Consider the following 26,698-nt stretch of genomic DNA (forward strand, 5'->3'; position numbering starts at 1 on the left):
TGTCGCCGCCTCGTCCGTGTGACTCTGAAAGCGTCGCCTCAAATTTAAATGAAACGTGAAAGCCAATGGAGGCGTGTCTTAAAGTGCAATGCCGCTAAAGGCCACTAGGGGCTGGCTCAAAACAACCTCTGGCTAAAAATAAACTCAAATTCAAAAGGTGTCAACTTCTCTCATGAAAAAAACAAAAGTCAATCCAGTATTTTCAGAGACGGTGAACTACAAGCTAGAGATGCTCAGCTGATATGGCTGATAATCAAATGATTATTATTATTCCTTTCAAATACAAATATCGTATCTCCATCAAAGTAAAAAAACGTATTTTTAAGGTCCATATTCATGTATGTAAGAACGCATCATTTATACAGATCTTTTGTCACGCCGGTGTTGAAGATGCGATCAACACTCACGAACACGAAACTGATCAGATGCATCGTGACGTGATCCGGATGTTTGTTTGTTTTTAAACTGATGAATCTCACGTCTCTAAAAGGTAACCAGATCTTCCCTGAGTTGTGATTTTGAACATTTCTTTGCTGTCCGTGTTGTTTTCCAGGTCGGCTGGTGGGAGAACGGTCACCTGCGTCTGCGTTACCATCCCCTGTCTCGTTACGGCTCCTTCCTGAAGCCGCTGGACGACGCCCAGCACCTCCGCGTGGTCACGCTGGAGGAGAGGCCCTTCGTCATCGTGGAGCCCGCCGACCCCGGCACCAGCTCCTGCATCCGGGACTCCGTTCCCTGCCGCATGCCCGTCAACTCCAGGTAACGCACCGCCGGTTCGGTTCCCAGCGGTGCGCGAATTCGCTCTCGTAATGGAAAAAACGTTTTAGTTAGTGCGATATCCGTTTCCATGGCAACACACGGGGCGGAGGGGTGGGGGGGGGGCACGGCTAACGGCTGGAAAAACAAGCATGTCACGCCAATAGACTCTTTGTAGTCCGTTTTATTGCTTTCCAGAGATGGTTTCTCCAACTGAATAAATACAGAACATAGAAACACTAAACTGCTCAGCGAGCTCAGTCTGGTTGGAACAAAGATATCTGATGGACAAAGATATCTAATGAACAAAGATATCTGATGAACAAAGATATCTGATGAACAAAGATATCTGATGAACAAAGATATCTGATGAACAAAGATATCCATGGACTCACGTGTTTTTAAGATTTTAGCACCGTGTCATGTGTTTAAAACCAAACCGTCCGTGTTATATCACAGATTATTTTCAATTAAATTCAAATTATAAATCGCCATTGAGATATATTCCCGATGATATTTTCTGGTGTGCTGTGATGCTGATTTGAGCACGGTCCAAATGTTCAGTTGACCAATCAGATTTCTGGGTCAGAACTACTTGTATAATTATATTTGTCAAATACACCCAAATTATGACAAATGTATTATCGACCAATCCTGCATAATACAGCCGCATATATTCTAATCCTGAAAACACTGAGTAATATTCACATATTAAGGTTATTTCAGGTCAGATTTGCAAAATAAAACGCCTTCCTACACATATGGTCAAATTATTCTTTGAAAATACTTCTTCAAACTGGCACATTAGCGAATCTCTTGCTGTTACAAAACTGTTTTTCAAGACAAAGTGCCCATTATGGTTATTAAAGCAAAATTCCACTCGCACACTTCCAGTGGTGAAAAGTCGATTTTCTGGTAGTTCAATTTGATTCTTTCTGAGGATAATGAGCAGTTTTAATTTTTTTTTTTCTTTAAGGTGTTAGAAAAATAAAAACAACTGCAGTGAAAATAATGTAAGATGAAGATTATGGTTTTTTCCTGTAACACTTCAAAGAACAGACCCAACCGGTTTTATAACAGGAGTCGGTTAAGTGTTTTCTAACCTTAATGCTCTTTCTTTTTTTTTCTTCCTTATCAGCCAATAAACCTTGATAGAAAGTAGGAAAGAAAAAAATGGGTTTGATAAAGACCAGTCCAGAAAACAGAAGGTCCAGCGCTCTAATCCCTCGTGAAATTGAAATGTCTGGTCGCACGTCCACGAACGAGACGGTAAATCTTTACCATCTCTGGAGTTGATGGTAAAAGGGGGAGGGGGGGACGGGGGGAGGAGGGAGGGTTAAAGAACAGCTACCCCACCTGGGATCTGCAGATTAAAACATCACAAAATAGCTTAATCATCCCCGAGGGTGGAAATTAATTTGCCTCACTTGCAGCTATAGATACATTCAAAGTCACACGGCAACAGATTAAAGCCTTTAAAAACAAAAACAAAAACAAACTAACAAGCATGATTTTTGCTCCGGCTGTAAAAAGAAGTTGTCCTTTAATCAGCCCGGATCATAAACATCAAGAAATAACGTACGCGGGACGTCGGGAGAGTTTTACATTGGAAGAAGAAACCTGGTCTGCGTCGTCATCCTCGGGCCCCTCGGTGGCACCGATTCAGTAAATTACCCAGAATGCCAGGTAATAATCTAACGTGTTTTTAATCATGAGTCATGCAGCTTATAATCTGACTCCTTCATAACTATTTTCGTTCACGTGAGGCGACAATAAGTGTGTGTGTGTGTGTGTGTGTGTGTGTGTGTGTGTGTGTGTGTGTGTGTGTGTGTGTGTGTGTGTGTGTGTGTGTGTGTGTGTTTCCCCCCCCCTCCATCCCTGATAAGCTTCCTTCCTTGCGACCACGTGACCCGGCCAATCGGAAGTTAACGAGTTCCTCCTCCATCAATTTTATTGGCCGAGAGAGAAGTTTGCTGTCTTGTTAATCAACTCATCTCACAGCGGTTCTTCTCCTTAAGCGGTTCCTCTGTACTCCCTTCTCTCCGTCTTTATCTATTTTGTGTTTTATGTACTTACTGTTTAATTGATTTACTATCTTTTTTCTTTAACCCCGCCCCCCCCTCCTCCCACCTCCCCCCTCCACCACCGGTCTTGCTGCAGTGCGGCGGGCCGAGATGATTTATGCTCTTTATTTTTATGCTGTCGTCAGCATGATTTGGTTGTTTGGCGCTCAAATGAAACACATTCCTGTAAATCAGTGCTCGGGAACTTTTACTTTTTCCAAGACGCTTCATGAAAACGTGACAACGTTCAGAGACAGGAGCCGAGTAGCGATTTGATGAATACAGGAAAATGTGTAAAATACGTCTGCGTTGAGGGTCTTCTCCTTCAACATCCATCAATCATGTCAGTCCTGAAAGTGCTCTCACGTTTGTTCATGTTTTGCCGTCTCCTCAGTAAATGCTTAAAGAAGCGGAGATACGTGGTGGAAGTAATCGCTCCTTGTATTTCCTTTTTTTTTTCTCTCTCTCTCTTTAACACCAAAAAACCCGTATTCATGAGATTTGTGCAACTATAAATAAAATTTAAAAATAAAATAAAAGTCTGCACTGAACACAGAGCAGCTCGGCGTCCCCTCCTCGTAAGTTCAAACCTTTCTTGGCTCCTGGTATCAATTTGTCAAAAAGCGCAGGCTGCGTTGCTAGGCAACAGAGCCAAGAGGTTGCCATAGCTTAGTGTTCAGAGGGACCCATCAAACGGCCACTTTCTGTGGAGAGCTGATGGAGGGCACTGCGAGCCACTCGACTGATACTCATCTGAATGTTCTGGGATTCCCGTACGTTGGGACTCACCGTCTCCTCCTCTTCTTCTTCCTCCTCCTCGTCCTCCTCCTCCTCCTCCAGCCTGGCGGTGGACAGCGCCGGACCCATGAAGCACTGCTGCAAGGGCTTCTGCATCGACGTCCTGAAGCGCCTGGCCAAGATCGTGGGCTTCACCTACGACCTCTACCTGGTGACCAACGGCCGGCACGGGAAGAACATCGACGGCGAGTGGAACGGCATGGTCGGAGAGGTGAGGCTCGTCACGTCGAATGTCAAATATGATTTGGAAAAATAGTTTTAAGAAAGGAAAAAAAAAACATGACTTAGCAACTTTTACTTGTGTTGTTTTGGAAATTTGACGTTACCTGTTTTTTTTTGTTTTTTGTTCACACGTTCAAAAATGTTGAAATCCCGCATGGCCGCCGCCTCTTATCGGAAACACGTGTTTCTGGTGTTTCTGTGTTTCAAGGAAAACTGCAAAACAGAAAAAACTTTTCTCAAACCTTGGAAAGAAAATCAAAAAGTCTGAGCGCAGTTATGAAAATGAATATCCATCTGTGTGTTGGGTATGAAGCTGATTCTGGACGAGCTCGGTCAGCAGTATGAGGGTGCGTTCGAGGCAGCTGGGAAGTTCGGCGTTCAGACGATCATTAATATTCGTACGGGACATTTTTACGTGTCGTTTAAAACAGACGGCAAAGTAGCGGACAAGAAACTCGTCTGACGGCACGACACCCTGATCTTAACTAGTAGGACCTAAATTAACCACAGAGGGACTGAAAAAGTAAAAATCCAACTGGGAAATTTCCAGTTCGTGAGGCGTTCAGGCGTCCATCCTCTCTCAAAATTTAGCAGCACAGACGCACAAAACCAGGGTCACTGTAACTACGTGTTTTAAATCTCCCTACGTCACCGTACCTGTCGTCACTTTTTCTTTTTTTTTGCGTTTGTTTCCTTTGTTGTTTACAAAAAGGCTTTTTTTTATTTATTTATTTTTTATTCGAGGAGCTCCTTTGAAATTCTCTTTTATCCTCCCTCAAATCCTTTAAAACGTGACCCGGCGAAGGAGGATCGGGGCCCCGAATCGAAGGAGAGGAGAGGAAATATGGAGCGAGGCTGTCAGAAAGATTAGTGCTGGAGAAGCTGAGAGAGAGAGGCTGCTTGTAGCTACATGACTGTGTGTTGGCAGACTTTGCTGTTTTCCACGATGCCAATCCCCCTCTGGTGGCCGGATTAATGAAGTTGGTTTAACATGGAGTTAGACAGGGATGTGAATTATAACACTGAGTGTGTGTGTGGTCTAAGTACTCCTATTTTTGTGAGGACCAGCTTCTAGTTTAAGGGCCAGTTCAGACCACAGACTGGGTATATAAACGTTACGCATTTGGGAAGCGCGAAACTTAAAGCACGTACGTGTCACGTGACGCGGGATCATGTGACCGATGACGTTGAAATGTCCTGAGTTGTCTTTGGTTTCCTAACCCCAAACATGTTTTTTTTTTATATTAAATTATTTTAATCCGAAACCCCACAAAAAAAAACAAAAAAAAGAGTTTTCATTTCCCTGTAAATCACACGGCTCAAAGTAGGTTTCACTTTCATCTGCTGCAGGAAAACGTGTAACTTTCACGCTTAGACGGTCCAAAGCGTTGCTATCTCACGGTTTTTTTATTTCATTTTTTTTTTCTGTATTGCAAAGGGCGTGTCTATTTCACGCTTTGCTGTAATCCCCAGGATGCTGAGACATATCGAACAGTTGTATGTTGGAGGTGGACCGCGGGAGAAATCGGCAGTTGTAGAGACGTCAGCGGCTGTGGGCGGGGCTTAATGTCACGTTTGATTAGAGAATGTACCTACAAAAGAGAAAGCACCTTTTTGTTTGTTTCCTCGTCCTTTCATGGATGTCTGCTGCCTTTACATCCTTTTCTATGAGCTTAACTCCTCTGAAAGTTCAATTTCACCCACGACTAAAACATCCAGACGCCTCAGACGTCAGCAGACATCGGTGACCTTGCGCTTTCACTTCCTGGACAATCATCTTCTGCTGTTTCTCAAAATGTCTCTCAGCCTGGATCTTTTATTTATTTTCTTATTTTTGTCCTTCCTCCGTGAATGCATCTCGATCAGGCAGTGATTTCCTACATCCTTTACATTTTCTCATGCTCAACCGTGAGTCATCCCGGTGTAATTATTTTTATTTTCGTTCCCCCCCCTCAGTATGAATTCTTGCGCAGCAATGAAGCACTTCCTGTGAAGACGTGTCACAGGTGCTGCTTTCAGACGTAGCTGTATTCAAATATCTGAAATGACCGAGTTGAGTTAAATGGAATAATTATGACGACAGGTGGAGAAGCAGCTGATGACACGGTGTCAAATTCTCGTAGCGATCTTCGTTAAAATGTAAAAATATATATATATATATTTTTTTCAAAGTAACATTTCAATAGTTTCCAGACGAGGTTGATTAAAGACACGTTTCCCCCACGATGCTCTCGTCGTCAATGAACCGGGTGAACGTCAGCATCCTGTTCATCCACAAAGTATTTTTTATATTTGTTTATATTATCACTGATGAAACGTACCTTGAATATTTATTTATTTTATTTTTTTCAGAGACTCTTTTGTTTCTGAGAACAGATGAATCTTGAGGATCTTGTAGGAGGGCGACGAGTTCACCAATGTTTTCCGTCAACTCAGTTAGAGACGAAAGAATTTCAAGGATTTTTTTTTAAATTATTGCATCTCATTTAATTGAATAGTTTCTTGTCTTGTTTGGTTCAGAAAAATAGAAAAAATAGAGAGGGGAAAGCATCACGACTATCTCCGCCTGATATTCACAGAGAGGAAAATTAAAAACGCTTCCATTAACTTTCATTTACCTGTTGGATAATATTTCCATTATTGTAACTGTTGGTGTCTTCTGCATCTGAAACTCTCTTCTGGTGTCATTTTTGTTTTTTAGAGTGAAATGAGCCGCCTGAAAAACATTTATAGTAACAATCTCCAAGATCTCGGTTTTGTTTCTCTTTGGCGCCACCTGTGGAGATAACCAGTAACTGCAGCTTTGTTTTTGTTTTTTGCGGTCAGTTACTACTACCTTTGTAACTTCATACTTATTTGGTAGAACTCCTCACCTAGAAAGTTAAACAGCTAACAAAGTCTTCATAATTATTTTACATTATAATAATAATAATAATGTGTAAAACAAATAGCATGTTTTCTTTGCATATCTAAAAGTGAGCCGTGACGGAGTGTCACACCACCGAAACTCCATCTTACTGTCAGGCTGATTTTTTTTTCCTTATGAATTTTCCAAAAATGAATCATAAGAGAAAAGTCGTCGTCCCACAACCCTCCGACGGACAGGTGAAGCCCGGGAACGAGCGCTGACATCGAAGTCGGAGGAACATTTTTTGTTTTTAATGGGTTGTGACTTGAAGAGTCTGCTGGATCTCCGGTGTGTCCGCCGAGGGGACCGAGGACTTTTTCTTTTTTTCTTTTTTTTTGAGGCCCGGCCAAGAACAGACTAATGAAGTTCTGGTCGGCAGCCAGTTCTTCTACAACCTCGTCCACGGTCCCTCGGCTGCGGTCAACTAACCTCTGTTTCCTGCCGGGTGGAGCGCGACAGAGCTCAGCGTCTTCACCTCCTGACCTCGCCGAGTTTCCTTCAGAGCTGCCGGAGAAAAAAAACAAAACAACCTGCGAGTGGATTCGGATCCAGTTCATTCACAACTTTTAGACTTTTTCTTCTTCAAAGAATCTCGGCGCTTGTTTTTTTTTTGCTGCACGAAGATAAAGAGCGTGAACTCGTCCCATTTAATTAAATTGAATAGTTTATTGTCTGTTTGGTAAAGAAAAATAAAAATACACGTATGATCCCGAACACGAGGACCTCTCCGTGACCTCTGAAGGTGTCCGGTGTTACCCGGCGGTAGAAACTCACCTCCGCTGATCTAAAAAGCTCCCGGCGAGCCTCCGACGCGGTCGTACGGCTGAAATAACAACTGTTCAAATAAAACCGTCCTGTTTTTGTGCTCCCTGAGTCTAACTCCGAGGCGTCCCTGTTCTTCCAGGTGGTGTCCAACAGGGCCGACATGGCCATCGGCTCGCTCACCATCAACGAGGAGAGGTCGGAGGTCGTGGAGTTCTCCGTTCCCTTCGTGGAGACGGGCATCAGCGTCATGGTTTCCCGTAGCAACGGCACCGTGTCGCCTTCCGCTTTCCTCGGTGAGTTTCACGCCTCGAAGCGGGACGCTTTCGTACCCGCGGGTTTTCACTTCCGCGGGACACGTAGAAATACGACAGCTAGAGACTCGAGTGAAATGATGCAACGAGTTTCCAAATGACTTATAAACTGATTCCAAATAGAGTTACGGTACAAAATGACACGTGAGGCTTACAAATGGGTCCAACGTGTGTCGGATGCAACAGAATGAGTAATTCACCTGTTTTTAGATCAACGTGCATACGAATGGAGTTATTTTAGTTTCCAGTGTCCCGCCTCCTTCAATCCCCACGCTGCTCCCTCTCGCTGTCCTACTTACCATGTTTGTGCTTCTGAATCAAACCAAAGGGGAATTTTACTGTTTTTAATTTTATTTGCGTCATTGTTGGGATCTTTTTTTTTGTTTTTGTTTTTCACTCAGGTGTTTTATTTATCGTGAAGACTTTTACCTCGACTAAATCAAGCCGGGTTCGTGTGATGTAGCGGCAGCTACTAGCGGGAGGGATAACGTAGGAGGAGAAGGAGCTTTAGAAAGTATTTGACCCTGCTGTGGGGTTTCTTCTTTTCTTGTGAAAAAAAAAAAATCTCTCCTCAATCCACTTTATTTTTTGCCTCCCGAGAGTTTACGGGAAGACAAATGTTTCTCGGCCCGACAAACGGGCTCGAAGTCGGCACAAAGGAACAGAAACCAAAAAAACAAACATTCACGGCGGAGGCGTCGACATGTGCAAGAAGAACTCTTCTCATTACAACTCAGAGAAAAATACATTCAGAAAAAGTAGCAGCATCCTAAACGGCTTCATATGAATTTGTATTGAAACAAACACTTTAAAGGTTAAAGCCTTAAAGAAAGGATGATTTATGGCTCAGACCTTTTTGTATGAGGATAATTCTATACTTTATAATTTATCTTACTGTCGTTGGCATTTCATCAGACGGTGTTGTTATTTTTTATTGTTACGTTGGAATTGGAATTTCCCTCCTTTCTTTATTTGACTTCCAGCCAGTTAAATGCCTCGTTAGTCGTTTGCTAATTTCGAAAGCTTCGGCGACATCCAGACTCAGACGCTCTCGTTCGGTGTTGCAGGTACACATGTCATCAGTTACTGCTGGTTTCAACCCATAACCGGTGTGAGGCGTTCAGGGAACATTGGGAAACTCCAGCTATAGAAAATAACCTTATAAAATTGGTACTGAAACGAGTATCTTTCTGGAACTGGTATCGACGTGAAGGTTTTTGAAGCTTACAGGTGTTAATCGATTTATTTCACTGATATTTATCTGGATGAATAATAACTGTTTTCTGATGGCTCTTTTTTTTGGGGGGGGGCAACTCTTCGTCAAAGGAAGCATTTCAACCAAAAAAATGATCGAAATTCAAAAATCGACGCTCTTCATGTTCACTAATATATGTATGTATTCGACATGTCATCTGATTAAAGAGCGGGAGATTTACAGGGAGTCAGCAAAAATGGACTCCAGAAACCTGATCTGTAATTCAATACTAGTAATGAGCTTTAATGTGATGATGTAGATGAAGATGATGAAGATGCAGCCTCCTCCCCTCCCCCGATAACTTACATAACCCCCCGTACGGCATGCTGTAAATGATTCCCAATTATGTAAGAGGCCTTCATCTCTGACACGCTTTTGTCTCCCCTCTTTGAAAGGAGGTTTTACGCTCCTGGATCTACATCTCAGAGCGAAGCTGCCAACGCACACTTTAGACTCGGATGTACTCGGCATTCAAATGAGCTCCCACGGTGGGGGAGGAGGAGGGAGGAGGAGGAGGGAGGAGAAGGAGGATGGGGGGGTCTTTTTTTTTTTTTTTTAAACGAAGTATAGGCCGTGTCTCAAAGATGGCCTCACCTCAGATGACTCCTCTTAATTTACAAATCTTCTTCGACTTAATTCCAGTCACTTCCAACCGTGAAGCGACGGAATAATGAGGGAAGGAGGGAGGAAGGAAGCTGGAGGCAGAGAGGAACGAAAACAAAGAGAGAGACAACGGGGGAGGAGGGGGGAGGAGGGGTTACACACACACACACACACACACACACACACACACACACACACACACACACACACACACACACACACACACACACACACACACACACACACACACAGAGTCTTGTCATAAACCAAACACAAAGGAACGAGAGAGAGAGGTTGAGTGGCTTTGATAGAGAGAGTGATAGAGCTGTTTCAGATGTTTTAATCTGAGCAGCGGCTGGTTGACACGCCACTCCGACTGTGTGTGTGTGTGTGTGTGTGTGTGTGTGTGTGTGTGTGTGTGTGTGTGTGTGTGTGTGTGTGTGTGTGTGTGTGTGTGTGTGTGTGCGTGTGTGTGTCTGTATTTGTGCAGAGCAGATGAGACCGCACCCCCGTAGCAAAAAAAACCTGACTTGTTAACACGGAGCAGCGTCTCGGGCGTCTCGGGCGTCTCCTCTTTAAAGCGTCCATCTGTGCTCTAAAACCCGCCGGTGAACACAGCGAACATCTTTCTGCTGCACAATTGTTCAAATCCCCAAAAACCTGCAGAGATCTCTTACATGGAGTACTTTGGGTACTGACCTTTTTTTTTTAACTACTCGGACCAAATGAAAGTGTCCGTAGAGCCCCTTCAATGTCCGGTAACATTTATTCACATAGCTGAGCTCCACCCAAACCAGCTGAATCAGCTTCTTTTAATGTGATTCTCAACACGTATATTTTGGATCACGACAGCTTCAATTTAAGAGCGTTTTTTTTTTCCTGCATGCTTTGATACTCTTACTCCCTCAAACATGCTTTATAACCCCCCCCCCCCCGGGCCATTGCAGTCCAGTCTAAAAATGTAGTATTTGTTATTTAGGTCATTTATGAGCACCCGTTGTGTTTTTTTGTTGTTGTTTTTTAGCTCAGTGAAAGTCTCGGCTGTGTTTCTCTCGGAAAAAAGGTCTAAAAAATAAATGTGTGGGAAACATTGTTCGAAACGAGTAACGAGATACTCGTAGCTTGCGAGTTGGAGACGAGTTGAATGACTTTACTCTCATGCAGGAATATACATTTTCTCATTTATACTGGAAGTGCAGTGCAGTCATTCATATAATTTTTTTTATATCTTTTAATTTCCCTGGCTATTTATGTCAAACCAAGCCTTTCAATCCTGGAAGCTCAGCCTGCAATAAAATAAACCTCATGGACCCGATCTTCTCTCTTTTCCCTCCTCATGGGATCTATTTCATACTTACACAGCCTCAGCAGTTCATCCATCCATCTGTCAGAGGAGATTTAGGAGACAATCTGAAACCCGGCACGCTTGGACGGCGTTGCGCGGCTCCTCAAGGCCGTTTATCTCCCGCGTCCGAGGGACCGACGGCGACTCGGTGCCGGAGCAAGGTCGAAGAGAGGTCGGAGCAAATAGAAAACACACCGGAGGAAGGTCGAAGAGAGGTCGGAGCAAATAGAAAACACACCGGAGGAAGGTCGAAGAGAGGTCGGAGCAAATAGAAAACACACCGGAGGAAGGTCAGCGGCGAAAGAAACAATCGGGGGAGCGAGAGGATGTTGCAAATGAGGAGGCGGGAGACATTTTCTGATGGAAGGGCTTCAGAAAAACATCGCAGCAGTTTGACCAGAGACGGTTTCAGAGAGGAGGAAAATAAAAAGACAGAAAGAGATGGAGAACTGTTTCTAATTTGGGGTTTCAACTCCTGACTCTGAAATTTAGCGAGGAATTGATGAGCTGCACATCAGGCATGAAAAGTGAAGGAAAGACTGAAGCAAGAAGGAATGAATTGTAGGAGAAAACTAGCAGTAAATGACCTATTATAATAATATATATATATAAAACTAGGTAAAAGGTTTTGGTACTGGCACCAATACCTTGACTTTGTTCCTGAATCATACTTTTTCCAATACCAAGTTTACAAACAAAAAAAATTGTAATTCCACATTTCAGTACAAATCTTTCATTTTCATGCACTTTAGAGGAGGAGGGGGAGAGGGGGAGAGGGGGTATTACAGGAGTATTTTGGAGTTGTTTTTTTCTGTCGCTACAATTTAACAGATGTCCCCTAAACGCCTCACACGCCAGCTATTTCTGGTCGCTGCAATTGATTGAAGTTCCCTAAACGCACCACATCCCGTTGGCCGACTGCGCACAGAGAAGCCTCAACTTTCTTTAATGTAAGATTTACTGAGTTGAAACGTATTTGATTTGAGCTTTTCTTCCAATATGAAAAGAAAAAAGTCAACAACAAATATTTATTTTTGACAAAATAATGATAAAATGGCCTGATAGTAGTGAATTTCTATGGATGAAGTCAAAATAGCTTCTTATTTCAAATATGTTTTCTCGTTTAGATATAAATTAATAAAACCAGCGAGAATAAAGCAATCTTATATTTTCAGGGTTATTTGATGAATTGATTAAATTGTACAATTCTAACGCTCCACAATTCCACGTTATCATCTCAGAAAAATAAATGTATTATTCACCAGCGTATGAAGCCGTTTGATTTCCCTGTAAATCCGTCTGAACGAAGGATCTGGCAGCAAACGTTCCTCCTCTCCGGTTTTCAGTCGCACACTCGACTCGTCAAGCTCTCTGGAAAGCGGTCAGTTTTGGGAGCGTGGAAACATTTTCAATGACTCTTTAAATATTGAAGAGCGTCTCTGACTGGAAAAACAAAACAAAAAACAGCAAGAATAAAGCAATCTTATAAAAAAAAAAAAAAACTGAATTAGACGGGAAAAGTAAAAGTAAACTCACAGCCTTGTGTGTTTACTGAGCTGCAGTCTTAACTAGCGAAAGTTCAAATACGACCGACACGAAGGACTCGTTACAGACAAAAGAGACTCGGACTACGAAGAGAAACGCTGTGATGACAAACACTTAAACTGTCAAAGCACCCTGTGAAGATGGAGGCGCAAATTGAAGAAGTGAAGAGTTGTAAAGGAAGTGTGTATCTGTGTGTGTGTGTGTGTGTGTGTGTGTGTGTGTGTGTGTGTGTGTGTGTGTGTGTGTGTGTGTGTGTGTGTGTGTGTGTGTGTGTGTGTGTGTTTTACACGGCGAGAGTGAAACAAACTCTCAGACCGACTCGGTGATGTCTGCTGTTGGTCAGTTTTATTTATCCCGTCAGGATGCTAAATCGTTAGCCTCCGTGGCTTCGAGATGCCGTTCACGTTGCCTGGCAACAGCAATTTTTTTCGACTCAGCCACTCGAACGCCGAGCATACGGTGCAGGCGACTTCCTGTGAGATCCATTTGAACGCAGCAATTGTCTTTTTTTTTTTTTTTTTCCTTTTTTTAGCCCAAACCTGGTGCCTACAATACCCACAATGCAACTCGGTTTGAGGCTTTCAAAATTCAAAAAGAAGTCAACATCCCGGCGATAACGGAGAAAAGTGCAATTCATTTGACAACAAATCTATGAAAACCGTTCTATATTCATGAGACTTAAAAACTCCTTTTTCCTTTAAATTGGCTTTTTATTGTCACATTTATTTATTAATTTTCCCGGTGTCAGCACCCACATTTGCTGTTTAATGGACACATCTTGTAAAATAAGGATCAAACAAACAAGCGAGATTATTCTACAGAACCTTTAAAGTCGCAGGAGCCGAAGCGATTCACCGGGAGAACGACAGAATAATTAATAACCTTATTTTCTTCCACTGACAGGACGCTTCACATGTTTCATATTTTCATGTAAACGGCACCAACAACCTCCTTTTTGCTTCAAACAGCGTTTATTTAATTACGAGTGTTTCAACTGAGAGTCTTCACACGAACCGTAACATGTCGGAGCTCCCAGAATAACAACAGTCTCACCGGGATGTTTGTGCGATGAAGGAACGAAGCGTTTGGCTTCCATCACAGTTCCAATATTCAAACACTTTTTTTCCTTCATTACTTCTGTTTATTTTTGCCGATCGAGTCTCAGAACCAAACGGACGCCGACTGCGTCCAAATCCCAGCCCCCCCGTTATTCTCGGTTGAATTGCACAGCGAGTGTTCGCCACGGAGAGACGCCGTGTACATCCCATTAAACCGCACAGCTTGAGCTTTCCAGAAATGTCAGCGGCTCGTCTGCGCGACGAAGCGTTGCAGAGAAAATTGACTTTAAAGTTGCATCAGATTTAATTGCCGTTACACCCTGCGTGAAGCTCGGCGTCCATCTCGACACCGACTTCTCTTAATTAAATTACGCCCAAAATTCAGATCGCTGGATATCGAAACGAACAGCAGGACTTACTTTTTCTGAATGATACCCGGCGTTTCACTTTTTCGGACAATCACAGCTGACTTCCGTCTCCAGAATTAAGCGGACGTCGCATGCAAAAAAATGAAAATGAAAATCCCCTTATTCTCTAATATAAACTGAGAAGTCGCAAAGATATCTTCAAAAGTTGCAGTCTTCCTATTTAAGAAAACTAGAATCACCGCCATCTGGTTGTCGGCCTCTTCAGCCATTCATGTTGCAGTTTTCATACGTTCGTCCCAACTCGTATCATAGTGGGCGTGAAAGGAATTTAACCTTTGACCTTCGACCACCAAAGTGTGAACAGTTCATACTTGAGACCAAGTAAACGTTTGTACCAAATTCAAAGAAACGACCCCGAGGCGTTCCCGAGATGTCACGTTGCCGAGGACGGGAGGACGTGAGGTCACTGGGACCGTACACGTTGACCTTTGACCCCCTGAAATCTCATCATTTCATCCCCGGGACCGAGCGAATGTTCGTACCTCAGAGTTTGTTGTTGTTTTGTTTTTTGTTAAGCGATCCTGTATGTTTGTAGTCTCGAATAAACTGCAAAACAAAGATGTTTTATTGAGCAATATCAGGATGAAGATTGATGAAGATCGATGAAGCCTCATGAAACGCGGTGAACATAACGGCGTACTAGATTCCTCTTTTCGTATGCAGTCACATCTCAGGTATGCATAAGTTACATAATATATGCACATCATATTTGCATAATAGACACCGCGAGTGCAAACTGTGGCGGCATTATGTCAGACTCCACATGGAAATATCCGGCCTGTCATACGCTCCATGTGGGAAACTGGAATATTAATGAGGACCATGTAAACCTTTTAATTAGAGGATATCTCACTGTAATTATAGGCCATAATGTTATTATTATGCTGATGAGCGTGTACCCGGCGACATGCGTCTCTGTGCCCTGAGATCAACCGCATCTGCACTCGGGTTTAAAACGTGTCGACTCGTGTCTTTAGGAACCGGGCTCGGCGGTTTGAATCCCATAATACCGGCTGGGAAAAACATGCTGCCGAACAAAATGAATACGTAACGCCGTCGAGGAAAAGAGCACAGGAAGCTCATTAACCCCGATCCCCTCAACCCCCTCCGCTCCGGTGGACCGGCTCAGCGGCACCAGGACCAGACTGCCGGTCGGACCCGGCAGCTCCCGGGTGTGAAAATTAACGAGGGCGTCTTTGAAACGGAGCGTATGTCGACTTCCACCCGGTTAAATAGGAGAGTAAAAATAGATCCACTCTGGACCACGGCGGATGTATTACATATCTGCTGGAAAGACAAAAACAAACTTGTCGAGAGAGGAGCACGAATGCAAAATACAACAACGATAAAGCTCCTCGCGTCTTAACTCAAGGCTGACAGCACTTAAAACAACAACAACAACAACAACAACACAGCTGCTTTGCGCTCCTCACCCGCCACAGTGGGAGGAAATAAATCAAACGCGGCCGTGCGTTCGCAGCGCGCCGTGTAATTATTTACACGCTTCCTCTGCCGAGGCGATCCTGATTCAACCGCAGGTTTACACGCGACGTGTGACCGGATTTAATCCGACACGCTGCGTTTCTACCGGGATGCAACATCACAAACACACTCCGCACGTCAACACGATGGAAACTGAGCCGTACGGGTCAATAAATCCAGCTGCTTGAGATCCGCGTTGACCGGCTTCTTCTTAGTGGATAAACAATTATTAATTAGAAAAGTATAACCTCTTGAATAATGTTTAGTATTTGTCGAGATAAACTGGTGCTTCTACTGTGCTGAGTTTAAGAGGCGACCGTAGACTGGATATAAAAGAGTTCGTAGCTTCAGGTCTATAAGATGGTTCTGATCCAGAAGTGTCTTCAGCTGCAATACCAGCGAGTGCCACTAGAGGTCGGCTCCAGAAAGCCTCCGGCTCCATAGACTCCCATTCAACTTCTCTCATCAAATCCAAAGTGAATAAAATGTGTCCATCAGTTATCTCGGTGTTGTTAGCTAAAGTCACTCCTTCTTCTTAGTTTTCTGGAGGTCCATCTGAAAATAATCCCTCATTCATTAGAAAAGAAGATTCAAGAAGACCTGTTTTTGGGGGCGTGTCTGTTTGATTGACAGGCCTGTGGTGCAGTCAGGTGACAGCTATCGGTGGGCGGGACGTAGTATCGTCATGGTTTCCAATCAGATCGGTCAGATCCACCGCTGGCTCCTCCCCCAGCTCGTCCACATAATTGGAATATGAATAAATAAATAAACGGCAGTGCCGTTAGTCCCAATGATGCAGTTTGTCAGCACATTAACCCTTCGTGGCGGTGAGTTCAAGGATGAAAGCCCGAAGCCTCTCCAGCTGCTCCCCGACTCTTCGTCTCTCCGCGGGGGAGCGATCGCAGCTCGCCGCTCTTCGCCGCGTCGGCGCACAGTTCGATTCGCCGTCTCTTCTCCCGGATGTACCGCCGAGAGACGAAAGGTGTTGATGAGTCGACCCGGCGGCTCGGCCTCATCTCTCTCGCCGGTTGTTTGATTAGCGTCGCAGCTGCCAAACGCCGCCGTCTTTTTTTCGGCCCCGGCCAGCAAATCCCTCACTAATTTGCCAAATCTCTGAAGTATCTTGCTTGTTTCCTCAGCCGGCACTTAGACTGGCACCCACGTCTCCAGATAAGGAGACACAATTTCCTCTTGTCTGCACCTCGAGGTGTTTTGTTTTTTTGTACCTCTGTTAAATCCAAAACTGCTCATTTGCTCGTGTATTTTTTTTTTTTTTTTTTTTTTTTTTTTATAGCCTGCCACGATAATGTTTCGAAAACATATCATTTGTAAATGGTTTTGCTATCCAGGAACATTATAAAAACATCCAATTTCCAAAACTAGGACTTTTAAGTTTTACATTATTTTGGAGCCATTTAGCTCTTGAAATGTTCGTTTTGTTTTTTTTAAATGTTGCCGTCTGTGAGCATCCAGCTCTCCGTCTCATTAGTGCACCTCTGTGATCCCTCCGTGCTTCTCGTTACCACAAAGACAGGAAGTGTGTGTTTTTTTTCCTGATTTGGCGGCTTCCATTTAGTGTGAATGTGAGCTGACAACAGCCGAGAGCATCGCAGAGCATCGAGCCTTTCTCTGTTTCCTACTGCTTTTGTTTATCCTCATATTTATTCAAGGAAACTTTTTTTTAATTGTCAGCCAAACTGCTGCTTCTAACCGAGTGGCAGCCGGCGGTGACGTCACCAGTTGGTTTGTTGAACGTAATGAAGGCTCGAGTTCAGATTTTGTCCGGCGCCATCTTTGCTAGTTCAGAGCAAAGTTTGGAGCGGGAAGTGACCATATTTGGACGAGCTGGGGGAGGAGCCAGCGGTGGATCTGACCGATCTGATTGGAAACCTGACGATACTACGTCCCGCCCACCGATAGCTGTAACCTGACTGCACCAGAGGCCTGTCAATCAAAAAGACACGCCCCCAAAAACAGGTCTTCTTGAATCTTCTTTTCTAATGAATGAGGGATTATTTTCAGATGGACCTCCAGAAAACTAATAAGAAGGAGTGACTTTAGCTAACAACACCGAGAGAACTGATGGACACATTTTATTCACTTTGGATTTGATGAGAGAAGTTGAATGGGAGTCTATGGAGCCAGAGGCTTTTTGGAGCCGACCTCTAGTGGCACTCGCTGGTATTGCAGCTTAAAAGCACTTCCACAAAAGACAGTAATAAGTGTTCAAAAAGTCAATGATGGATGGTAATAAAAAGAAAAAAAACTGCTGTCCATATGTGGGTTTTAGTTTGACTATTTTTTCCATTGACTTTAAGACAACAACTTAGTCTAAGCGTTCATAATATTCTCCCCTCAGTTAGTTGTGTATGTTTTTACGTTTAGCCCCGCCCACTCCGGTCGCGATGCGCCGATTTTCCTCTAAAAAAGTGGTTCTTCAAACTTGTGAAACGTGTGTTTGTGTGTGTTGCAGAGCCCTACAGCCCAGCGGTGTGGGTGATGATGTTTGTGATGTGCCTGTCGGTGGTGGCTGTCACCGTCTTCATCTTCGAGTTCTTCAGCCCCGTGGGATACAACCGCAGCCTGCAGAGCGCCAAGAGTAAGAGACGCTGTCGCTTCGCCGCCGGCACGCCAATCAAACCCGCCGCCGCTGCTCGTTTCACAGCATTATTACCGACTTGTCACTTCGGCAGTTATGTAAGCGTCAAATTATGCAAAGCGTCCCACTTTTTCTTTTTTTTTTTGGGATGAGACAATCACTCCACTCCCACAATCTGGCTCACGTATTCTAAAGGAACAAACAGGCACCTCGCGTGGCGGTTGGGGTTTTGACGTTTTTTTGCAGTTCTCATCGGTTTCTTCTTTTATTCCAACTATTTTTCGGCTGCTTCTCCACGCATCTTAAACGTTCCTCACTCTGTAAGAGTCGAGCTGAAATGGAAAGACAGGAAGGCGTCTGTTCATCGCTGCTCGTCGGGGCTGTTGCTAAAACCCTTCGACTTTTCTCTCAAATATTTGTCGTCTCATCATCCATTCCTCTTTAATATTCATGTCCTGCAGAACTGCTGAAAAAATGGTATATTGTGAGGAGGAGCTGAGGTTTAAAAGCCCATTCGCCAAGTTTGGGCGACTGCCAAATCACATAATCACATATTTAATTGAAAATAGACCAAAGACAACATAATAAATGTTGAAACGGAGATATTTTATTGAAAAGTTCATGCTCATTTTGCGTTTGATGCCAGCAACATGTTTTGGAAAAAAGTTGGGAGAAGGTCAACAAAAGACTGGGAAAGTTGTCTCCACATTTTTTTTTTCACTGGGACAACATTTCACTTTTAAAACTCCAGCAACTGGTCTCGGAGTGAACTGGAGTGTTGTAAAAAGAAGAGGTGACGCAGCACCTCAGTGTCGGACATAACTGGGTCTGAAAAGTAGGTGGACACTCATAGCATGCAAGAAGTGGTCGTTTCTTTGTTTTATTTTGCTCGTCTTATAATTACATTTTCCAACTGTTTTATTCAGGTTCTATTGTTTTTAAATGGTCTGAAACGCACCGTGTGTCTCTCCCAGAGTCGGGTGGATCTAAGTTCACCATCGGGAAGTCGGTGTGGCTGCTGTGGGCGCTGGTCTTCAACAACTCCGTGCCCGTGGAGAATCCCCGAGGAACCACCAGCAAGATCATGGTAAACCCCGACTCACCGACTTCACCTGTGGCCGGCTCGTTCGCTTCCCTTCGAGCCTAACAAGCCGACAATCGATGTTTTTGTGGGTGAAAAAGAAAGAGCGTTAAAAAAGATGTCTAAAAACTTACTTTTTTTTTTTTTGAACAGAGTATTGAGTCACTTGTTTCATCGCAGCGATCTTTATAATCCCTGCTGTTATTTTAGGTCCTCACGACATGAGCAGAAATCAGTAGCGGGCTCTGATTCAGAGTAAAGAGCAGCGGGAGGTGAAAAACTCAAGTTGTCTATTTTTCTTTTTGATTGTCTGCCCAAGTGCTTTTCCACAACAACCTCAATCATCTCAAGAGCTCATTAGCTGCTCAAAAGGGCTTTACAGAAAAGAAACGAGGTCAGAGGAGAGGAGGTGGGCCGATTGCTTCATTCATTTTTTCCGTCTTTCTCTTGCAAATGTTTGGAGTTTTTGAGCTAAAAACAGTGAAAGTTTGCAGCCTGAAACAAATCCAGAATAATTCATGCGTTTCGTCGCCCCATCGGACGCCTTCGTTCAGCCGGCGTCCACCGAGGACTCGAATGTCCTGCAGCTAAAATATCATGTGAGACAACCGCAAAAATAAATGATTACATGATGAATTTCAATTTTTAATGGTTTATTATTTTTTTGGTTCATTTTTCACACATGCCGAAACCTACTCCGGGTTGTCAGTGATTATCCCAGCGTGCACTGGATGGATGATTGACAGCCGTGCATTATTGATATCAAATATTAAAGTTTCAATAGGTTTTTACGTCGGTCCGGAGGGTCGTGAAACTCGTCTTTCAGCCCTCCAGTTAGCAGGGTTTATTTCTTTCTTTTTACTACGCCAGAGCTAACTGTACATTTATTCATCTTATTCATTAAGAAAATTATGCAAATTAACACAGAGAGCTGTGGAAGAAAGTAGCCCCGCTCATCTACGACTGCAAGTGCAAATTTTAGTGCTAAGGACTAATCCACAGCTCCCACTCGCTTCCTGGCTGAATGTCAACAGCAATAAAGATTTTTATTTTAAAAAGCAGCACTTGTGAACATCTGAAGGTCTTCACTTCAAGTCCTCGATCATCCATTTAAACCGTCCTCTACTTGTGGAAACAGTACTTTAGGGGACACGTGTTGCACAGCGGTGGTGAATGGATTTAGATTGCAGTGTAGAAAAACACCCCCAAATAAAGCTCCTCCAAAGGTGTTGGTGATGAAAACGTTCCACATTTTGTGAACATTTCACTTCCTCAACAGTATTTCTTGACGGTTTTTCCCGTCAGACGTCTCGTAACTTCACAGCAGAACTCGGAGTTGAAAGTCTGACGACCTGCTAACAAACAGCTACGATAGATAAAACTACATTTTTAGAAAAACCAAGACCAATTAATAAATATACACAAACTATAAACACCAAAAATAATTAAATAGAAGTGCAGCATGAGTTCTGTAGACTTCAAAATAAAAGTTGGACTTTTAATTCACACGCACACATCCACGACCCACTCGAAATGTCCCCGCGACCCACTTTTTGGCCCCAACCCACCAGTTGAGACCCCCCCGCCCGCCTCCCCCATCAAGCGCCATTTTAAGCAGCATGTCCTGGAAATATACAAATAAATTACCTCAAAAATGTCTGTTTACTTTGTTACGTTCCCACAACAACTGTCAGGTAAAAAAATAAATAAAAGTAGGTACAGTATGTATTTGTAGTGTGACAGACGATGATGTCGGGGGTGCGATTGAAAGAAAAGGAAGATTTCCTCAGCAGGATATTCGACATGTCACTTTCTCGTTATTATAGATTGAACTTCAAGTAATATGTGAACAAATGCCAAAAGCTGCAGTGACATTTTTGCAGGCGAAAGAGCCCATGCTGACAGACAGCACCACCCCCATCTCTACCCCCCCCCCCCCCCCCCAGGCATGACAAGGCTTCAGCTGCTATTTTTTTTTTTTTTAAATCAACGAAATGCCAGGAAAAGTGAAAACAGTGTCACGGGAGTTCCTGAAATACTTTTCACACCTGTCGGCGCTCAGCGGCCTCGTCCATGCGACTTCTCTTTCAGGTGCTGGTGTGGGCCTTCTTCGCCGTCATCTTCCTCGCCTCCTACACCGCCAACCTGGCCGCCTTCATGATCCAGGAGGAGTACATCGACACGGTGTCGGGGCTGTCGGACAAGAAGGTACAAAATTAGACTAAAGGGCGCTTCCGAATAGCTTTAGATCTTATTTTTTTATTGCAGATTCAGCAGAAAAAAACATAAAGCTGAATGCTGCTCTTGTGACACTTCAACATTTTTGCAGCGTCGGCTTTTCTTTCCTTTCCTTTCCTTTAATCTCTTCCCAACCCGCCTCTTCTCCGCTCAGTTCCAGCAGCCGACGGAGCAGTACCCGCCGCTGCGCTTCGGCACGGTGCCGAACGGCAGCACCGAGGAGAACATCCGCTCCAACTACCCCAACATGCACCAGTACATGATCCGCAACAACCAGAAGGGCGTGGAGGAGGCCATCGACAACCTCAAGACGGGGTAAGCCACGGCGAGACGAAGTCCGCTTTGTCCTAAAACATCCTCAAATATTCAACGTACTTTTATTTCTAACATTTATACCGTTTTGAGCGTCATTCGTCGAGTTAATCCACCTGAACACACCTTCGGATGGGAAGGCTGTTGTTGTTTTTTAATGACGCTCCTCAGACTCTTACGTAATCGCATACGGCTGCAGGTAACGTCAGCAGTTCCACGTGTAAATTTCCTGTTGCCACAACTACAACTAATAATACTAATTGCGCGTGCAGTCATTTGGGAATCGGAAGATGTTTCTATTTTGCCCTTCAAATAAGCAACGTGGCCGCCACCAAGAAATCTGCTCTATGTCTGCTGACAACCTGGTCATCGTCCATATAAACCAACGCAGGGATCAAATGGAGCTCAGTGAGGTCAAGTTCACTGTAAGTTCAGTGTTTTCCTTCCTTTCAGGACAAATGCTGCCATCTCAACTTCTTTTGAGCTCTTAAAAAAATCTTGAACTTTCCTTGTGGGATTTTCCCAGTTCAAAAAGCGTTCAGGTTGATTTTCCCACCTGAGAGGTCGGAAGTTTTTGCATTTCCTATTTGCTCCTGAATGCATCATACGTCCGAGGACCTGTGTGGGCGGGCAGGGCGTCTGTCTATCAAAGAGGAACTTGCAAACGACATGAAAAGATCATATCAGGTCAAAAAAAAGAGAAAGAAAAAAAAATTGCGATTAAAGTTGTCAAACGATTAGAGAAACAAAGAAAAGCAGGTACATTTTTAACAGATCTGACCTTTATCCTCCGATAAAAAAAGATTGAACAGTGGGAGTGATACATCTGTGGAAATAGAAGATCAGTGAGATAAATACGTCCCGCAAGGCGACTAAAAACGCTGCCGACTAAAAACGCTGCCGACTAAAAACGCTGCCGAACAGAGTGAAAAACATAACGTGTCCGACCGGAGAGGAAAGCAGCAGATTGGAGCTACAAGGAGAACGTAAAGTAAAAGGAAGTCAGACGCTGTTACAGCAAAAGAAAAATCGAATAAAAAAAAATGAAAAAAGCAGCCAGGCCTGAATCGGCACTCGACACCTCGTTACTACAAATATACGTCTCGTTGAATGAAAAGCTCTCCGCCCGTCTCCGCCCGTCTCCGCCCGTCGCTTTAAAAAGCTGCAACTTTCGTTTTGACAACTTAACTTGAAACAGATGTCGACCATTTCCCCCCCCCCTTTTTTTTTGTTTTTTTTGTTCCTCCCTGCTGTTTTCATACATCTCTTTTTTTAATTATTATTATTCTTTAACTCGAGGTGGTGTTGCGCCCCCCCCCCCCCCCATCCTCCCACTCCGACTGCAACCTGTTGGGGCATTGATCTCGCCTCGCCTCAGGAGCCCGTCAGCTAACCTGAGTGGCCCCGGCAGGATCATGGCCGCTAAAACCCAGCGAGGGGAGGTGGAGGGGGGGGGGTCTTTTAAATAATACATGCTAGCGGCTTTACTGCAGTGCGGTACAGGGAAGAAAAAAAAAAAACCACACCGTCTCAGCACCGGCTGACACTTCAGGTGGGGGGAGGGGGCGGGGGGGGGGGGTTATTATCCACCTGTGAGACCGCAAAGTGCACAAAAGCACTCGCTGTATAATACACTCATCGTGTTTGACGTGTGAGGTGGACACACACTCACACACACACACACACACACACACACACACACTCTCACACACACACACACACACACACACTCATACTGACACACACACACACACACACACACACACACACACACACACACACACACACACACACACACACAGTTTTATGTTGTCGAAGTGAAAGTCCTCCTCGTCCTCTTTTATCGCTCTACTCTGTGTTTTTTTCCCTCCCTCATTAACTTCCAGCTTCATCATCTGCTTGTGCACTTCCTCCTCCTCTTCCTCCTCCTCTTCCTCCCAAAACACCGGTCCGTCTCCTTCCAGAAACAGTGTGAATGCTCAGATATCACCCGACGGAGTTGAACTGGAACATTTCATCCATCACTGTGATCGACTGTTCACTTCCCTTGTTCGCCCATTTTTTCTATCAAATGAGCCTCAAAAGTCGTCTTTTTTTGTATTTATTTTTATTTAGTGATATGAAATAGTGGAAAGCTGCAAAATTCTCACATTATGAGAAGCTGCAATCAGAGAGATGGATCAATTATTAATTAAAGATTCTGCGGTGATCTTTTTTTTTTTTCCGATAGATCAATCAACATATCTATATCTATAAATACAAATAAAAAAAAGACGAACGACTATTAACAGAATTCAGTTTTGCATATATTTGCGATACAGTGTCATAAATATTGGTATAAAAGTGATTTAGATTTGATCCTCGTTGTCCAGTTTGGCTGAAAAACCGCAGCATCATGTAATAATAATATACTGCAGCTAATACAGTTTAATATCTGGTTTGGATGAATGTGTGGAAACTGATAGCTTTACTTTCTGCTGACATTCAAAAGAAAAGAAAAGAAAAGAAAAGAAGATGTTCCCCAAAACGGTGAATGTCAGCGGTAAAACCTCAGCGACCCGAACAACAGCCGGGCGAGTGTGGAAGGATAAATCCGTCCGATCGCTAATCCGCTCGGATCGGACTTTCCGGTCCAACTTTGTGCTTCAGATTTTCCTCCTTTCAAAACATTCTCACGATTTCCCGTCCTGACCTGGAGCCCGGAGGGCCGACTGTCCCGGTGGGGATTCGTTATTTTTCTCCCCCGAGTCACACGAGGACACGAAAGACCAACGTGATTCACACACAGGACCGACACCGGCCACCACAATGTGGGGTTTTTTGTGTTTTGTTTTTTTTGCTGAGTGCGGCACATTTATTAAATTGTTTTTGACTTGAGAAAATGTTAACGCCGCGCCGTCCAATCACGGTGAAGGAGGGGGGCGGGACAGACGCGGTTAACCGTCGACGCTGCTCGCTGATTGGTCCGTCGTCGGGAGCGACGGCTCAAACGGTAACTCTTTCTGCGTTTGCGCCGTCGTACCAAACTCTTCCCGACTTCACCCTTCGTCACATGACGTCCTTCCTTGCGTGTACTTTTCACGCCCAGGCGAAGCAAAACGTGACACTGACACGCTGACGGATACGTGTATCAGCTGTATTGTATTTTACGACACATGACGTGACTCGTGAATGCTGACAGACCTGCGATCAACTCGTGAAAACTCGCCTCCACATTTATGTCCCCATTTTACATTTTTCGAGCAGCTGCAGACGGAGATCAACACATCTGGAATCACGACTTCCCGTGTTTGTCTGCTGCTCGATTGAAGATGTTGTAGAAAGAAATGACATCTCAGAAGAATCTCTCTCTCTCTCTCTCTCTCCCTTCTTTTGATTTCCGTCTGATTTCCCTTTTTAGAGCGTCGACGTCTCGCCGCCGGTTTTCCCGTCATTTCTGTCATTTTGTTCACTGGTTGCATTTTCTTCTGATGTCATTCAGAGATTTCTATTTCTTAGCTCTGATTTTCCTTCCTTCCTTCCTTCCTTCCTTCCTTCCTTCCTGCCTATCTGCCTTCCTTCCTTCCTCCCTCCCTCCCTCCCTCCCTTCCTTCCTTCCTTCCTTCCTTCCTCCTTCCTTCCTTCCTTCCTTCCTTCCTTCCTTCCTTCCTTCCTTCCTTCCTTCCTTCCTTCCTTCCTTCCTTCCTTCCTTCCTTCCCTCCCTGCCTATCTGCCTTCCTTCCTTCCTTCCTTCCTTCCTTCCTTCCTTCCTTCCTTCCTTCCTTCCTTCTACCCCCTCCCATCCCTCTCTCCCTTCCCCCCTGCAGGAAACTGGACGCCTTCATCTACGACGCTGCCGTGCTGAACTACATGGCCAGGAAGGACGAAGGCTGCAAGGTAGGCAGCAGATCTCCTTTGGTTTCCCGCCCGTGCGCGGCGACACGCTCGTACACAGCAGCAGTGTTGAAGTGTTGAAGTGTTGAAGTGTTGAAGTGTTGAAGTGTTGAAGTGCCTTCGCGCCCTGCGGCTTCATGTGTGCTAAAAAAAAAACGACAATATCTGCAGGGTGCTCCGCCTCCTCTTGTCAGAAGCACAACAAGCGTGCGAAATGAGCACTTACACAAGAGCTACATCTGCATTAAATAAATCAAACGCATCCGATGCAGTTTCCATTTGTCCCTTGCGGGCCGGAGCTAGTTAATATTGTCTTCTTTTTTTTTTGTCACCGGAGAAGTGATGGCGCCGGTGTTGATTTATTTATAAGTTTGTATTTTGATACGGCTCCCACGGCGACAATGAAACTCCTGCCCAGTGATCATTTGTAATCAGGTCTGTGGGAGGCCCGAGCTCCCGGACGCCTCACACAACAGCCACTGCTGCAGTAATTATTACAACTGATGTGGATCTATATTAATTCCTCCACTGAAACAATATCCCACAGCCCGGCTCAGGGATTGTCGGGCATGTCGATGTTAGAGCTCAGCCAACAATGTTTATGCGACACGGACAGCAGCCAAAAAAAACCAACAAAACAACTACAGCAGAAATAAAACTAATTTTAATTTGCTCGTTGCCATCTGCCTTTTCATATCTGCCGGTGGATCAATGTGCTCCTGTGTAAACCCGGATTTATGGATGTTTATGTGTTTAACTCTTAACAGGTGATGACCATTGGCTCCGGTAAAGTGTTTGCCACCACGGGCTACGGCATCGCCCTGAACAAGAACTCCCGCTGGAAGCGGCCTCTGGACCTGGCGCTGCTGCAGCTGGTCGGAGACGGTAAGACCGAAAGAAAAGGGACGGCAGAGAAAGTGTTGGAGTCCAGGAGGGAAAAAAGCAGAAGAAATAAAGAATTTACTTTGAAAAAGCAGGAAATCAAAAATACTTTAGGCTCATTGCAACCGGGTAGCACGACAAAGCGTGAGATTGACACGCCCGTCCACTAAAGCA

The 26,698-nt window shown here is 44.3% G+C and overlaps 1 protein-coding gene across 1 annotated transcript in view; it reads left to right on the top strand.

Annotated features, from left to right (window-relative positions):
* grin2da (glutamate receptor, ionotropic, N-methyl D-aspartate 2D, a) overlaps positions 1-26,698 on the top strand; it is a 108,112-nt gene that overhangs the window by 58,339 nt on the left and 23,075 nt on the right. The window contains exons 7-15 of the mRNA XM_069710362.1: positions 554-759; positions 3,660-3,828; positions 7,652-7,805; positions 18,013-18,138; positions 19,113-19,225; positions 21,311-21,427; positions 21,612-21,772; positions 25,576-25,645; positions 26,410-26,527. Coding sequence (XP_069566463.1) covers positions 554-759; positions 3,660-3,828; positions 7,652-7,805; positions 18,013-18,138; positions 19,113-19,225; positions 21,311-21,427; positions 21,612-21,772; positions 25,576-25,645; positions 26,410-26,527 — 1,234 coding nt within the window. The remainder of the gene's footprint in view (positions 1-553; positions 760-3,659; positions 3,829-7,651; positions 7,806-18,012; positions 18,139-19,112; positions 19,226-21,310; positions 21,428-21,611; positions 21,773-25,575; positions 25,646-26,409; positions 26,528-26,698) is intronic.

This window comes from Brachyistius frenatus, unplaced genomic scaffold, assembly GCF_029030835.1.
Source record: "Brachyistius frenatus isolate BFR_SWC_R1_liver_20210118 unplaced genomic scaffold, ASM2903083v1 Contig_91, whole genome shotgun sequence".
NCBI classification, from domain to species: Eukaryota; Metazoa; Chordata; class Actinopteri; family Embiotocidae; genus Brachyistius; species Brachyistius frenatus.